This window comes from Suillus discolor (genome assembly GCF_016758755.1).
Source record: "Suillus discolor strain FC423 chromosome Unknown F5147scaffold_28, whole genome shotgun sequence".
NCBI lineage: Eukaryota > Fungi > Basidiomycota > Agaricomycetes > Boletales > Suillaceae > Suillus > Suillus discolor.
This window is the reverse complement of record NW_024541275.1, coordinates 301,350-318,894: the sequence shown is the minus strand read 5'-3', so window position 1 is coordinate 318,894 and position 17,545 is coordinate 301,350. Positions and strand designations below refer to the sequence as shown.

At 40.0% G+C, this 17,545-nt stretch overlaps 1 protein-coding gene across 1 annotated transcript; it reads left to right on the top strand.

The window, feature by feature from the left end:
- Positions 1 to 885: 885 nt before the first annotated feature.
- Positions 886 to 3,112, top strand: F5147DRAFT_652948 (uncharacterized protein; the record flags this gene model as incomplete). The annotated part of the gene is made up of 9 exons (XM_041433718.1): positions 886 to 906; positions 980 to 1,067; positions 1,170 to 1,235; positions 1,928 to 2,311; positions 2,362 to 2,454; positions 2,484 to 2,576; positions 2,626 to 2,724; positions 2,901 to 2,960; positions 3,018 to 3,112. 9 exons carry the CDS (start codon positions 886 to 888, stop codon positions 3,110 to 3,112), a joined length of 999 nt encoding a protein of 332 aa, XP_041292745.1.
- Positions 3,113 to 17,545: the final 14,433 nt, after the last annotated feature.

Sequence of the window (17,545 nt, the reverse complement as noted above, 5' to 3'; positions counted from 1 at the left end):
CACTCTTGGAGCTCTCCTCTGACTCTGGCTGCTCCTTCCAACATGGTCGATCTTGTAAAACACATGATTCATTATGAACACCATGACATCATTCTTTTGGATTCACACTCTGGCACCGCTTGCAGGTAGACAGTGAAGTTCTGGAAATACATCGTGTAAACCTTGCTTCAGTGATTCCTGCTGATCCTCATCTAATTTCTTCATTGTCTTATGAAATTCTCTAATATATCCATGTTCTTCCCATAGTGAACACCACTGAGCATTGCACTTGTGGGAAGCATCAGGGTCAGGGAAGAATAATGAACATCTGTCCACAAAGGCTCTTGACTTGGGACCTAAGTGACCTGCAGTTACGCCTGTATGGTCATGCAAACCAGCATTGCAGGCTTCAAAAGCAACACAAGCGAGTGTATCATCGATACTTGTTATTGTCCAGCACATCATGGCCTCCCTAAGTGTGTTAGGATAGGGTTGGATGCCTTTTAAGACATCTTCCATCAGCATGAGCCACATATGCCTTATAAATATCATAACCAAATGTGCAACATTGAATTGAATGTTGGACAACCTGGACGTCCATGACCATCGTCTCATGATCATTGTAGGTGATTGTGCGATGGCTGTCTTGAGTCTAGCCCAGGTTGGCATCCAACCAAGAGAATATTCTTCTGATTCTGACTCATTGCTTCGCCATGCATTCATCTTTGCCACTGCTCTATCCTTTTGCACCTTTGTGGTTACACCTATAAGTCCCAAAATATTGACATCATTGATTTTCTGCACCTCCTCTAGGCATGTGTTGCTATTTATATTGAAGTCTTGCAAGAAAAACATTCCTGCTGTTTCCAGTACATTTCTGTGACTGGCATATCACCGGAGTCGAAGATGTCATTTAAGAACTTTCTGGTAAGTCCTGTCTTCTATATCTCCTGGACTCTGATTGAATCAACTACTTACAGCAATGTTTGTCAAATATTAGAAATCATCTCAGTTGTGGTCACCTGAATATCCTTCAACTCCAGAGTCTGTGGATGAAGAGGAAGAGGTGGATCAGTTTATAGCTGAAGGTCCGTCCTATGATCTCGGGTGGAGCATTCTGCCCCATTTATTACTGGAGACCAGTACAACTTCCAAAGAGGATGACACTACTGGTGAGTTGTTTGTTGCAGTTTCTGATATCCTAACCAACAATGTCGACAACTTCAAGATGAATCTGGACCATTGTATGATCTCAGGTGAGGCTTACTAGCACCAAAAAAGGCTTCACCCACTGGTGCCAGTCAAGCTACCACAGCATCAAACGTCACCAAACAGACCTCAGAGGAAACTGGAGGTATGTGTTACGGCACACTAATTCTCTTCGCTTCTCCTTTGTTACCGGACAATGGTACTTAAACACAGCTGTTGATGAACGACCAATTACTTTCCAGACTCTTACTCATATCATCACTAAGCTGACTTTCCGTGTTAGCAACCATCACTATGTTTAGCCGATCATCTCTTATCAAAGCGGGCTGTCCGCACCATGGTTACTATCTCTTATCTCTTATCTCTTATCTCTTATCGTCCACCAAGCGGGCTGTCCGCCTTCTATCTTGATACACATTTACAAGCTCCGCTTGAACTCTCGCTATATAGATACATAGCGTACCACATGTAGTTCTTCACTTTAATCTACTGGGTTCTACCTGGAACTAGTCCTTTAGCAAGGTCCCCAACCTTGCTATCTAAGAACCACTATTCTAAGGAAGTCGCCGATACTTGCCTTAGCCAGAAACCTCTGACCTCTCATTCGAGAGAAGAACCACGTCTGTCTCGCCGAATCTCAGTCCACTCGGACTAAGACAGCTCGACATACCCCAGTGGTAACAGTATGAGCATTTGTTCTTATATTGATGTCTGCTGGTATTGACAAGTGTGATAGCAGAATCTGATGCCAATATACTGGCTTATGATCTTGGATGGACAAACTTGTCGACCAATCATGAATTGGAAGCACACTCTATCTCAGATTCAGTCAACGATGACTGGACCTACTATCTTGGGTGGGATGGCACAACTTTGGGCGCAGAGCCGATGCAGGACTGCATAGATCTTACCCAGGATGACAGACCAGATTTGGCGCTGGATGAGAATGACCGAGCAAATGATCTCAGGTGGTGTCATACCACATCAGGTGCAAAGCTGATGGACAAAGACTTCATTGACCTCACACAGGATGATGGATCTGTGGCCACCAAAGTCATTGATGGAGATGTTATTGAACTCACCAGCAATGAGGAGCCTACCTATGACCTTGGTTGGGCACAATGTAAGTTCTCAGCAACCCCGAATCCAGCTCATGTTGATTTATTAAACTAGGGAGCCATGGACCATTTACTAAGTTAAGCTCAGCACCTTCATCACGCATAGCAACAGATCTGACACATGAGAGCCAGGAGCTATCTCCTGAAGGTAAATAATTTTTTTTTGGACTTTAATAGGTTTGCCTCTCACAGCCATAGATAAAGACAATGAACTGAGACAAGATATACTCAGACTGAATTGCTGGATGAAGGCCATCAGAAATGACATGTGTGAGTAATCTGTTGTGCTAATGATCACCCTCAACTAATGCCATTGTAGCAGACAAACATATCCATGCTACAGTGGAGAATGCAGTCTTTAGGCTGAATGGATCACATGTTCCCTTGGATATTCTCCACACCAACAGACACATTCTGGGTGATTTGCTGAAGCCTGGATCTGCTTTTCAGCTTTAGATTTGTTCCCTATAGTGTGAAAATATAATGATATTGTGCAAATATATAAATATTTTAAAATGATGACTCATTTGGACACTTTTTTGACTTTGACTTTTTTTTTAAAAAAAATCAATTTTATTGTCCGCTGGGGTCAAGGACCCTATGTTGGACATAGCCCTAATCGCGGGGGGCTTGCTCCCGCCTATTCTACTGTAAGTATGTGTGTATGTGTATGCTGTGGTTTCGTCAATGGTAAAACACGTACTCTGTCAGCATGGTGTTGGGCAAAGGCCGACGCTGATTTCATACAGAGGGAGTGGAGTGGTGCGATGGGGCTTGGTGAGAAGCCGCTTCTTTTCCTACAATGATGTCTCGACCGGCGAGACGTTTCCCCTCTAGGCTCAGAGATGATTAGGTTTGGTTTAGATTGATTAAGTGATGTCTTGAGTATATTCGTGCGGGGTGGTGGTACACTGTGAAGCGGGTGATTCGTGTGAACTGTCTATTTGTCCGAGATCTCACCGAACGTTGGCTTGAATCTGCCTGTTTTCCCGATGTAGCGCATGAGCGGCTTGGTGGCTTCTTCAGCTGTGAGGATGAATGAGATAGATGTTGCTTGACGGCGGAGAGTGTTGGCGAATTGGTGACGTTCTTGTACGTATTGTGGACAGTTGAAGAGGTAGTGGTGAACAGTTTCGTCTATGCCGGGGCACATTGGGCAGTGGGGTGAGTCATGTTTTCCTATGCGGTGTAAGTGGTAATTGAGGGGGAGGTGATGGGTGTGAAGCTGGATGTACACGCTGGCTTTGCGTTTTGGGACTGGGGCAACGAGTTTGATGAATTTGTTTGATGGCATCGTGGGGTCTATGTTCTTTGCTCTCGCGTGACATGGCGATTTCCTCCATTGCTCTTTCCAACATCTGTTCATTGCGTCGTCGTGCCATTGCTTTAGTGCCGATACGCTGTCCGGCAGTGACTTTGACTTTGACTACTACAATCTCTACAATTCTGGTACTTTGTGTGATCTCCTTTTGCCCTAATCACTTCTGCCACTCTTCTAGACATATTCTCTATTAATTTCTGGTATTTATCCTTAGTATTGTTATCACATTCTGCTGTAACACTGGTCCATAGCTAAAATAGCCCCTATGGTGGATTTTGATATGCTACAAGCAATTTCTTGAGTGATTCCCAGGGATATTCAATAGGATTGATGTCTTGGATTTGTGCTAGACATGATAGAATAGTAATATCATGGTCTCCAAGCCATTGATAGCCAATTTGAAGGTATGCTTAGGATCATTATCTTGTGACAAAATAGTATCTTCATCATTAACCCATGACTCCTACATGCTTCTTAGCAGACACTCTTATGAAATGAAGATTTACTGCTCTACATTCATCCTTCCCTCAGCTTTATAGAAAATGCCTACTTCATTTCATCCCATACAGCCCCATACTGTCAGATTTTCTCCTTCAAACTTAAGTGTTTGTTTGACTTCTCTTTATCTTGATGGTTCTCCTATCATTTTTAATACAAATTTCTGGCCACTTGATCTCATTTTATTGATTTTAGTCCCATATAAATAGATAACCCTCTTCTAGACATTAGCAGTCCAGTATTTGTGCTTTAAAGCAACAGCTTATCTTCTCTTTCTATAGGTTGAAGGCAGAAGGATTTTTTTTCTTAGTTATAGCTTTAAAATTGGCTGTCTTGAGAGTCTTACTGACTACTTGAGTGTGCATGGTTATGGAGATGATGAAAATAATCAATTTAGTGGCCTTGGTAGCATTAGCAGCCTGACAAATTAAAATATAGTGATCAAAAGATCTGATTAGGGCAAAAGGAGATCACACAAAGTACCAGAATTGTAGAGATTGTAGTAGTCAAAGTCAAAGTCAAAAAAGTATCCAAATGAGTCATCATTTTAAAATATTTATATCTTCGCACAATATCATTATATTTTCACACTATAGGGGACAAAGCTAAAGCAGAGAAGCAGACCTATCTGATATCTCCCTATAGCTTAGTCATATTTCCATGCCCTGACACATGGTAAAGCAATTACATGAAAAGCTATAAACATTCAGATACTTTTTTGAGCCACTTTATATACAAAGTATCTTTGGGTGTATGGCTGTCATACAATGGCAATGTTTTTCCGATGACACTTTCACAAGCAAACATTCCCAGCATACCAAGGGTTCGGCTTCTTGGATCTCTTCCCACAACTGTCAGTTGTTTGACTTCTAGTTTGTTTGGCAGGAGACTCGGGCAATGATTCTTCAGCAGGGTGTTTTCTCGCCTTAATTCTAATCTGATGTTCATCACTGGGCAGCTTGTTCTGTTTGTCTTTATTGCCATGACTCTTTCTACCATTTGGGTGTCCGATGATCTGCCTCATATTTGTTTTCTGGGTGACCTCTCCACAAGGACTGACCAAAGTTGGCTGCAGTTTGCCTGTGGGATGGGATGCTGGGCCCACCCTGCAAGGATTGTCCACTGGGGTCGGCAGTGCCCAGGAAGCCGATGGTTCTGTCACACCAGGATTGTCACTGGCTTCAGTATAAGATCTTGCCCGAGAGGCAAGATGAACACCTGTCATATGTGAATTGAGCTGTCCATTCTCTGTGAGATGTCTCTCTCGATGTAAAGAGTTGATTCTATGTGGGTGCTACAAATATGTTACCTTAAGAACTCAATGTGCGAGTGCAATGTTCATCCCAAAGAGACTGCCTATAGAAATGCTCCTTGATATAATGTAAGGGATATCTTGTTAAGATCGAAGGTGAGAGAAGAAAAAGCTACCAAGAGTGCAGTCGGTGTTCTGAGGATGTGTCCGAAGTACTGAAGTACTGGTCCGAAGTTGTCCGAAGGTGGTCCGACATCAAGAAACAAAGGTCCAAGGTTGCGCAAAGTGTCCGAAGAGCTTCCAATGAATAGTGAAGGTTCCAAGAGAAGTACGGCAGGTGTGTCAAAGTATAAGACTTGCGAAGTATGACTAGGCAAAGTCTATCGAAAGAACTTAGAGACAGTGAGATGCGAAATGGCAGCAGTCAGGCCAAACAATTGTTCCGAATGAACAAAAGATCAATTGCACGAAGTACGACTATCCGAAAGTGACTCTACTAACTATGACTCGTAGCAGGGAAAGTGAAGTGAAGTGCGAGTAGCTAGCGAGGCAGATTATATCCTATAGCGTGAAAGTCCAGAAACTGTGTAGGCGAAACCAGTAGCGAGATAAGCCATCCAAAATGTAATAAGACTTGAGGCGAGCTGCTACAGAGATATGCATGTAATAACATGTGAGGCGTGCTGCTATACGTATTAACCAAAGGTTTCAACGGGCCGACAACATATGTGCCCCTAAGACATAATCAATAACAGATTAACAAGGTAAAAATGCACCAGTGAAGTCAAATGGATACGGACGAGACATGGTATGGAGGCTCAGAAGTGTATGCAGGCGTTGGAAATGGACGGACAACCTTTGGACGACTTGGACGAATGCACAGAACTCCTGGAAGGTAAGAGGGGTGTTGAGGAGTGTGTATGTGGAATACTTATGAGATTGGCAGGATATGAGCCCAACACCGATCCAAGTGTTACATCAATCTCTGGACCTCTTGATCAACTTTCTCACCAATTCTCTGTCCTTTTGGACTACCGATGTTTCATCATTTGTATCCATATCCAGTTTGCTAGATACATAAGATGTTTTGGCATGTTGAATCAACCTTTTTCGGATGTATGACACCCGACAATTCCTCACCCATCCAACACCTTCCTTTAATGTTTGTGGTGTCAGCTGGTTATCTTTGTCATCAGAGGTTTCAGGGCCAATAACAGCCATCATCCTGGTTGTCCAGTTGGACCGTTTTGTCCCCTGCTCATCTACTTCAGACTCCCAACTCCATGCCGCAGGAGGTTTAATTTCCCTATCAGCCTTGCTCCACTATCCATGAAACTCAAATGTGATGTCTTGGCAGTTCTCTTGTCGATCATACCAAAACTCCAATAGCTCTGTAGCCTCTTTTCTGTTCATGTGAGATGGCTCCCAGAGCTCCTCCTGCCTTGGCATGACTTCCCTTTCCAGTTGTACATTGTCTTGAAGCTTTCACCATTTCCAATCTCTTCATTGAAATTGTGGCTGGTGCATGTTTTTACAAAATGCTTTTATTATTGCTACCAATCACCTTCACATAAATAACATCTCCTGGTGTCTCTCTGGAGGTCAAGGTGGCCAGTATTGTAAACCTCACTTTCAATCATAGATCAATCTGGGCAAAGCAACTCAGCTTCTATCAGCTAAATCTCTTGCCTCCCAGAGTAATAATGGTGCAGCAGAAGCTTTGCAATGTGCCCAAGCCTGTGATTTGGTGCTGCTTAGTCAGCTTGCTCTATCACTCTTCAAAATTTGCCAGATTTTCTTCCTCACACTGTCCCATCTGAGGAGTTCTCAGTGGATTCTATCACTTATCAGGCTTATTAGTGGGCTTTTGCCGAGTTTGATGCATCTAAACCCCTTCATTAGCTTGCCATGGTAATAGGGATATATGTTAGCAAGTTTATCCCTAATCTCTTTTATGATAATAACAATCATTCCGACTATGGCAAATACACTACCATATATAGTTTCAACAAGGCCATCCACACCATGACTTGGTTGAACACCAGTTGCAAAGGGTATAAAGTCGCAGCTCAGTTCATTGCTATGGTCCTGGTGTATATCATAGTTGTGTTTGATTGCTCCAGTCCTCTCCATGATTATTTTTCCAATATGTAGACTTTCTCCATGCCTTGGAACAAGAAGCACAGCAACAAAGGCATTGGTCCTCTCCTTCTCATTTGTATAGGTCTAGCCAGCACTCATTCTGGACATGTGTAGAAAGCTGGCATCTTCAACACCGATTGGTCAGTCCTCACATAGGATGATGTTGTCAAGTATCATCAGAACATTATGGGCATGCTCACAGATCAACAATTTGGTCTATATTGTGTCGCAGAGTTCCTCTTTGGATCTTACATGGCCTGTGATCTAGGTGTGTCCACTTAGACATATGAAATCAATCCAGGTGTGTTATTTATATTTATATTTAGTGATGTATGCAAACCTCATCATTCATATCTGGTAGGTATTGCATCAACTTCATTTAGAAAGCATACAGCATCATCTCATTTAGTAGACAAGCATACAATATCATCATCTACATCCACCAAACATGCTGACGATGAGGTGGAGATCTATGAGATGGATGCGCCAGCTGCCAGGCATTGTCATCTTCATTAATAGGCTCTAGATGCAGCTCATTTGCAATTAATGGACCCATCCAGACACAAACCTGAATGTAGGGTCAAGTATGAACCACGTGCCCCTATATTTCCCAGATTCACATACCATACCATCTTTAGTAGCAAACATGATATAGAACGAGTGATAAATACATAGACCACCAATCTGACTAGATATTATTGTCAATACATGTGCGCATCCAGGCACAGTTCTATATGCAGCACATAACCATTGCTATATCCATGAGAACCATGTTCCAATATGCATTCAGACATGGTTCTGTATGTGGCACATAACTATCACTATATCCATGAAAATCATATCCTGATGCACATGCTGAGCATAACTGGATGCGCAACAATATTTGAGTTCAGAATGGTTGATTAAACCAAAAATAGATATAGGTATATATATTTATATATAAAATGAAATTTAAATTGAACTATTATTATCAAACTACAAGAATCAAGGCAAGGCTCACTTTTATGTGGTGGATCAGCCCTGCCATATGCATGGGTTTTAATGTTGCTCTCGACCTTGAACCCAGGAGGAAGAATTGTGAGGGCAAACATGCAAATTTGGCCAAGAAGATGCATTTCATGTGAAAGGATAAGGATATGTACTTGCATAATCTTTTGATGTACTAATAAATGACTCACTTAGATGTAGAATGACACAGCAATTTCTGTAGGAAGGAAATCAATCAATTAATTAGTGACCTCATGGCCTTGTCTTTGTGCAAGTCTGTCTCTCCCAGGTTGCTAATGTCACATGACATTTTCAAGTCACTCATCCTTGCAAAATGTAGCTTGCTAATATTAGAACAATATTTATATATATATATGAACATTAATATGAATAAGATAACATTTAATATACTGAAAGCCCATAGTGCATAACACCATGAGGCAGTTCAGGGCAGGGAGAGTATGTAAGTGATGAATATGTACAATGATCAATAAGAAAACTAACCTTCAATGTTACCACCATGCCATCACACAAAGGAAAGAGAAAAGCCAAGAATGATACTGATGATAATGATAATGATAATGATGTAAGTGAAAAGAAAGTTGAGTGAGGACAATAACATACCAGATGCAAATAGCTTGCATCAAGCAGCAATACCTTTATATTGAACACCCAGCCGGTGCAGGCGACACTGCTAACAAATGATCTTGCACAGAAAAACCAAAAACTCGATGCAGCATGCAAAGTTGCAATGATTGGGATTGGGAAAATCAATCTACTGATGATTGAGAATAGGTTACAATTTGGGACCTACAATGACAGGCTTCAGAACAAAACAGAAGTCAACAAAATGATTGCTTCATTTGAAGATAACAGCATCCAATGCATGAAGCAGAGCACCACATTGCCTATCATTATTGAATGTTCATGCATATCACCTGGACAAGCATTGAAAGGCAGCTGGACAGATCTGAATACATTGCAACAGGTTGAGTTCCAGGATACCTAGTCACTCATACTTACATCTAGGCAGCATTATATAGCAGCCTTCAGGCAACTAGTGCAAAGTCACTTAGACAAAGAAGAAGCAATTGAAAAACACATCACACACTATCTTTATGCCTCATGGAATCATGACCCTAAAGACCCACCTTGCTTAGGTGAACCACATGCTGATTCAACTCCATCTGAATTTGTCGAGTGTGCTGAGGGGTGCCCAGACTTCTACCTAGACATAGGCCTGAAGTCTGCATAGACTTGTGCCAAGACTGGCCAGAATTCTAACATTCATGGTTGAGTTTGAATCTGGTCCAAGACCATGCAAAATTCCTGCCAGAAACAATCAGAAAACTAAAAGAAATGGAAATACTCAGAAAATACAAACAACAACTAGTCAATGGTGTGCATGATTCTTGAATTCCAAAATAACAAGTCTTGCCTCTCAATAATATCCTCGACTCCTAAGTTCTCTGCTAGCCATGTTAATCTCATTACAGTGTATGAAATTTCTAACAAAAGAAGTGACAAGAAGGCAGATTTGAACCAGTACTAGATGAACCTTCATGTCAGAGCTAAAATGCTAGAGGCTTGACTGGCTTGGTGGTAGTGGAGTTCTAAAGTGTTTAAGATATATATTTCTACACCGGTCTGTTATCATGGACAATAAGTGAACTGAAGTGAGATACAGAAAACATTAGACTCACCTGCACCACATTGATCTGCAAAAGCAGAATATGAAGCAAAAAAAGAATGAGGACAGAGATGATACCAAGTTTGATTTTATCTTGATTGAGATCCCAGACAAGGATATTTCACTTTGTGATTTAAGTTCACCATTGACAATGAATTTCATAAAAACAAGACTGACCATATAATTATAAATATCCTCCCACAAAGGGTTGCCAACAGTTTGGTCTACTCGACTATCAGCAGATGCCTTAGAGTATTGAGGTGATGGTTATTTATCTCTGGTTGCTTGCCACAAAAGTATCTAGGTCTCCTCAGCTATTTCAATAGACCCTATAGCAATATATGCACATGTATTACCTTGATAGGCCTGTTAATGATATGTTAAATATAGGTATACAAATAATGTATGCACAGATATTTGCTACATGACAACATCTGGGTTGGAGTAAGTAGAGTTCCACCAGTAGAATAATATGTATAAACCTTTGTGTTTGAGCATTTGCAGATGCTCTTCAGAAAGCATCTCCCAAATTTTGACACTACCTGTCTGTGAACCACATATAACCACTCTCTCCCCATGCAAAAAGCTTATTCCAAATGAAAAATTGATACCTATATTTGTAGGCTGGAGGAAAAACTGCAATGGTTCCTTCTTGCCTAAGGTATACAATGCGATAAAGCAGCATAACCACTAGTAGCACAAATATTAGCTTATGCATACAGGAAAACATGGATTTACATTTGACGTTGACCAAGAGGTAGGACAATGTGCCATAAGGCACCACAGGTCTTTAGATTCTAACATCCATCACACATCAAAGATGTTGCAACTGGTGTAGGCATAATGGAACTTACATAATGCCATGATTGAGGTAGGAGATGATCAACCTTGTGCTATTCTTCAAGAAATGTATGGATCTTGGATGAACTCTGTTATGAGATAACATATTAGACAAATCAGCGGGTTTGGGGAAGATTGTGAATATCATGAAAGTATCAGCTCAAAGTTGGAACCATCAGAATGCACTAAGAGATTGTGCAAGCTCACTGCCAGAGATCTCCTGTGTGATGTGTACTTCAGATCTGGTGCCTATAGCTAAGTAACCAATAAATGCATTGACATCTAATGCATATACTGGTGCTACTGTGCCAGTCAGGAATTAGTGATCTGGACCCTGCAATTAATATATATTAGAGGCACTGAAGTCTTGATTGGTTTGATAAGCTACCTGAAAGCGATCAATAAGCAAAGTTTTCCCATTCTCACACATGCAAAATAGTCTCAACTTGTAGCAAGGATCTCATACCATTGCAAAGACAGGGCTGAGGGTGGTGATCTGATGGTGAATGGTTCCCATTGAAGTCTTTCAAATTATTAACTGACTGTCATCTCTACTGCTAGCTAAAAAGTGACCTTTTAAAGAAAACTGTGAGCAGCTGATCAAATCAGTATGAGTGTTATACACTGAGTAAAGGGTCTCTTGCATTCCAATAATAGCCCTAATGCCTAGGTCCAATGAGGGTGGGTTAGTAGGTAGTGGAGATATATAAATTGAATAAATAAATGACTTTATAGAGCTGCATTGAATTTATTGCCAGCTTAGATCCTCTGGCTCAATGACTATTAAGAGATAAATGCATCTAGATATTTCAAACGATCCATAAAAAGGAAACTTCTTGACCTAGATTCACATTTGTTGGAACCAGCTGCTGTTCTATGCTGTTCCAGAAAGGGAATTAGCCCCAAATGTTGGTTCTCATTGTGTTTAATAATTAAATTATAACAAAGTAATAATATCTCAATCTTACAGGACTATTCTCATGGCATGGCACAGCTTGCAAATTTTCAGATCCAAGATCTCATGCTGATAGTTATCACTTTATTAGGTATGATGATACAATTGCAGACCAAAAACCCCTAGCTATATGAATTTATTGGCTTTTCCCAGACTTTCCATAAGGACATTGCTCTATGGCAAATCAATACCTGTGGCAAAATAATATGCAAAAGTTAAAGGTTGAGGTCAAAAAAGACTTACATTTAGATGCTGATGAACTCACACTCAGTTTGCATGGGCTTATCTCCAAGCAATGCAATTATGAAAGATGTGACAACAGTTGCTTCCTTGTCCTGCATTGTATTGCCAACAGGGGTTGGTATTCCAATCTGAAGTGAAAACATCAGGGATATAGCATATCACATATGTAATCTGATGCATATAGGAGTTAGAACCAAGATTGGGTGTTCCGCCTCATGGGGGAGTGTGACAGAACTGTTGCTTTCATCAACTGAGTTAATAAACATGGAAGGACCTGGAGGGAGATATCACTATGTTAGGTTGATACTCATGTTCAAGTTCAATCACTGATCAAACTCCTTAAATAGTGAGTAGCGATATATAAAGGGAAATATTTAGTTATGGCACAACCATACATCTAATAAAAATAGAAGGTGAATATTGATATTATATATCTGTTGAAACTGTGACAAACCTCTGCTCCAAATGTGATGCATTCAGCACTCTGACATTAGTTCTGGTACTCTGGAATATGAAATTTGCAACTAGGCTTTTCTGAGGGCTTCTAAGTTCCACTATGTAGGCCACTAACTTGGATTTATTGGCAGTTAGTGTTACGGTCAAAGTACACCCTCATTTATTCCCCTATCACCGGACAATAGTCACTGTCTGTTACTACTATACAGAGACCGATCACCTTCCAGTATATCATCTATCACATTACCAAGATCTCTTATCGTGTTAGCAACCGATATTGTTCCTATGCATAGCCCTTATCTTTTGGCCTTATCACTTACCTGGACTTCTATCTTGATAACGCACCCTATGCCTTCCATTCTTAGCTTAGTCTGTGTGCTCCATATGGTCTATTTAAGCACAGTAGTTACCACTTGTATTTCTCACTTTAATCTACTGGGTTTTACCTGGAACATCTGCTCTACTAAGGGATCTACCTTAGTAGCCTTGAAACACTATTTTAAGGCAGTCAGTGTCGCTGTCCTTAGCCAGAATACTCTAAACCTATATTCATAGGAAGAACACTGCTTCGCTAGATACAGACTATTTGGTCTTAGTGAAGAAGAACGACCCCAGTTATAACAGTTAGGAGAAATATGTTCAAATCTATAATTTTGTTGAGTCAAGGCAAAGGTTGACTTGGACATGGCAATCACATTGAAAAGCAAACAGACTAGCACTGGAGATTTGGACATGATTTTAAATCTAGACTCAGAGAAGAAACTGTTCCATGGATTATCAAGAGACTACATTAGTGGACACAAAGCTACTATCCTCAGATTTATTCAAGTGCTCCTAATTATACTACTCTAACTTCACACACAGGTTTGCCATCTATCCTACCAGACATTTGTCAATCCATGGCTGAATGTCACAGTGGAAATAAGTGATTTGTCTGTTTTAAATATGTTCAGTCACATAACTTAATCACAAAAAACCTGTTGTTTTCCTTCCACGACCTTCCAGGTATTGTGAGAATTTTCATTTGGTTCACTCAATGTCTTTCCATACTTCTGAAGGAGCTGATTTCTACAGCCCTGAGCTCTGCTTGTCAAAGACCAGGTTGTGCAGGTTTATGATGTCTCAAAAAATTTGCCCCCAGCTGTGAATGACAAGTGCTTCATCAGTTATAAAGTGCATGATATGTTTGTTTTGATATAGTTGTGTCAGTATGTTTGAGACTGAATATTTATTATGTGGGTAATAACTCATTTCTCAGATGAAATTTGATTAACCCTCATGGAAGTGGTTCACCAAATTGGTTGTAAGGTTGTTTCTCAAGCATGATATTATCCAAAACTAATATTATATCTATCATATCTGAGGGGGCAAAACTAATGTGAGAAAGGGAGAAAGAGTTCACTGCAATCATGCTGGAGTGTTAGGACAATATCTGTCATACTGTGGCCTACTTTGTGTAGGTGGCATTTATTTGGGTATAAATTTCCTATATATAAAGATCTTGCATTGTGATTGATCACTATGAACCAATATTTCTCGGCCATCATCATGCCAGTTCCAGTGAGGTTTATAGTGCTGCAGTTGTTTCATAGTAAGTAATAACCTTCGGCGCATTCCCTTCAGAGATAAGAAATTGGAAGTGAGGCTCAATGAAGACAACTTGGATGGAAAGATTACAGCACTGTACTCCCACCATTCTAACACAAGGCTTCGCTTAACTTTGCAATCTCTCAGTCTAATGCATGACCAAGCCATGAGCCATGCATCAAACATTAGAAAAACATAGAGAAGAAAATTAACACTATTGTAAGCTGCTATTTAAAAGACAACGGATGGAAAACACAGCATTATTCTTGAAGGAACATGTCTAATTTTTGCATTATGTCCTACACACAGAAAATCATTAATACATGAATTACTTTTTCAATTTTTTGATAGGAATATTAAGAGGAAAATTCTATCTTCTCAATCAATGTTTTTTAGATGTTTAGTGGAGGAAATTTGAAAAATGCCTGCAGTGAACAGATACAGACTTCTAGCCAATCAAACAGCAATGGTGAATTGTTTTTTGCATATAAACCACTCCAAATATGACTTCAGGAAAGATACTGTGACTTCACTCTTTGTAATTCCTCAAATAATGAATTCTAGTGCATTACATAGATCTTCTATTTGTTTTTTTTAGAGATAGCTGTAAGTTATCCATTCTTATCAGTGAATCACCAGGTCCCTTAAATTTGGGCTCTGTCCTCTAGAATATGTCATCTAGTCTCATGTGGATCTGAAATGATGTACTTTGTGCTGGTGTCATTCATGCTTCCATCCTGTATAAATTAATCATACTTACTACTGTAGGGGATAACCAGACTAAACCAAAATCCTAAAATTATGCGTCAAATTGAGCCACAGCATCTACTCATCACAGCTGTTGATATCCTGTTGAATATAAACTGATAAAAATTAGCAGTGCTATCCAGTACTATATACCTTTGAAGTCTGCTGAGCCTGGGCTGTGTGAGTTTATCGTGCAATTGGGCATAAGATCTGATGGGATAATGACTTAGTAAGTCATGACAGAGACTCAGATAACTTTTGAAACTATCCAGACAGCACATTTTCATGAAGGCAGAACAAAGGCTGCATGTTTCTTATGATCATGATTCATCATAAAAGAAAGGTAATATTTGTTCTGCCACTGTGGAGAGAGAGTATAACTATTGTGACTATATTAGATGGGAAATTAAACAATCCCTATATACTAGTACACTTCTCTCAGAGTCATGCCACTCAATGTGATTTCCAACATCAACATGTATATAGCTGACATGGCTCCACCTGAGTCACATACTATATGTATTCTTAGTAAACAACCTCATGACAACTAAGGTGTATGTCAGTGATGTAAGAGCATGCTTGGCTTGACAGAATCTCTGTTGAATTTTGTTTACATAGGACCCATCTGCAGTGCCTTCTGGCAGTACTGTCTCTCGGATTTTCAGAAATGTCTATGCCACTCAACTATTTCAGATTACAATTCAAGCTTCAAGTATCTCGTAATTGTGATGCAAAGACTTTTCATGGTTTATTATCATAAACTGCATGGAATATAGCAATCATATGAGTCCTGTCATCAACAGTGGTAAGAGCCAGAATACTCTCCCTATGGCCTTCTCTACTGAGGTGTGAGCTGCAATATCTCTGTAAGTCCTGATATGGTTAGGATGAATGAGTAATTGGAGAGTCAGATGATCCTTCCAATAGTCTGATATATCATTGAAATACTGAAGCATCACCTCTGCTTTAGTCATGATTGGAGTTCAAACTGTAGGATCATCTCCTGGGTTCAAAGTAGCCTTCTCTTTCTACTCTCTCTAGCTCTTATACCCGCACATTATAGCAAGCTAATCATGATCCATGTTAAGGTGTACCTGTTAATGGATCTTATCAACTGCAACTTTATCCTGTAAGGCTCAAATATGAGTGTGACAAGCAATAACAACTAAAAAAAACACAAGATGAACACCTAAAACAGCTCTGGAGGTTTCATCTCTTTGATCACTGAGCTCATTGTTGTTGTGCTTCAGTTGAGCATTATCCCACTTCAGCTATTCAATATCAGGCTTCAACCTAGCAAGCTCATTAATATCATGCTTTAGTCCAGTATTTTCCTACCTCAGCTCCTCAACAATTCATCTCAGCCCTCTGATGCTATGCTTTATCTCATTATTTTCCTACCTTAGCTTAGTATTTTCCCACCCCAGCTCTTTGACATTGCACATGAGTAAAGTATGTCATGCCCAAATCTTTCCTCTATTGCCTTAAATGTAAAAAGAAACATGTCATGGTCAACTGAGAACATAAATATTAGTTAAACAGTCATAAATTAAAGGCCATAAAAACACATCCAGTTTGATATTACACTTGATGCTCTCCTCTCTGGCCAATGGTGCAACATTTTTATGAGCATTGACATCAGATACTTTATTGCTGCCACAGCAGTAAGTAAGACTAAAAGCATACACCAGAGTCTTATTTTAGGCAGATAGGCATAATGATGATTTGCATAGCCTACCTACCTTATCTGATATCTCTTCTAACCATTCTATAGTAAGCTCATCAGCTTATTGTAGGAAACCAGCTGCTAGGCACACTACCTTCAAGATTTTGACACTAACTACTTTTTTGACTTCTATTTCACCTTCAGGTTCTTCACCGCTTTCTTCATCACATTCAGACTTCTCATTCTCCTCCTTCTTGTACCCCTTCTCCTTTTCCACCATCTCTGTCTGGCTCCTAATATCTATAGGCTTCTCATCAGACAATTCTGTTAGGGAACTGTCAAAACAACTCACACTACAGATTGTGATGCTTCTATTAAATCCAGTAGATAGTTCAGGGGCTGGCTGAAGCCTTGGTCACTTCCTAAGCCGCTGTGTAACATCTGATGATGCTGGTTTGTATTTAGTCCTGACAGCCTAGGCCCCTATGCTAAGAAGTGGTATGGTAGTGTATATGATAAGTAAATCTGAATCTTAAGTAGTTAAAATGCATTGCTGCTAATAGTGTTTGAGCTTAGCTTTGCTGATATATAACATATATGAATGTATCATATCCTAGTAGAATACTAGTTGGTCATATATGTACTAGACCCTGTGGTAGTCATGAACTGGATAGAAATATACATGTACTGAATAGGTGATGTCTTTTTCAATATGGGTGTAGGATTGCAGTAATGTGTTAGAGTGGATAGACATGTAGCTAGCTAGAATGATAGAATTCCAATAACAGAATGCATGCTCTAATCCAAGCCTCACTTGATGTATGTCCTCTAGAATATGCATCTCATCCTGTGTAA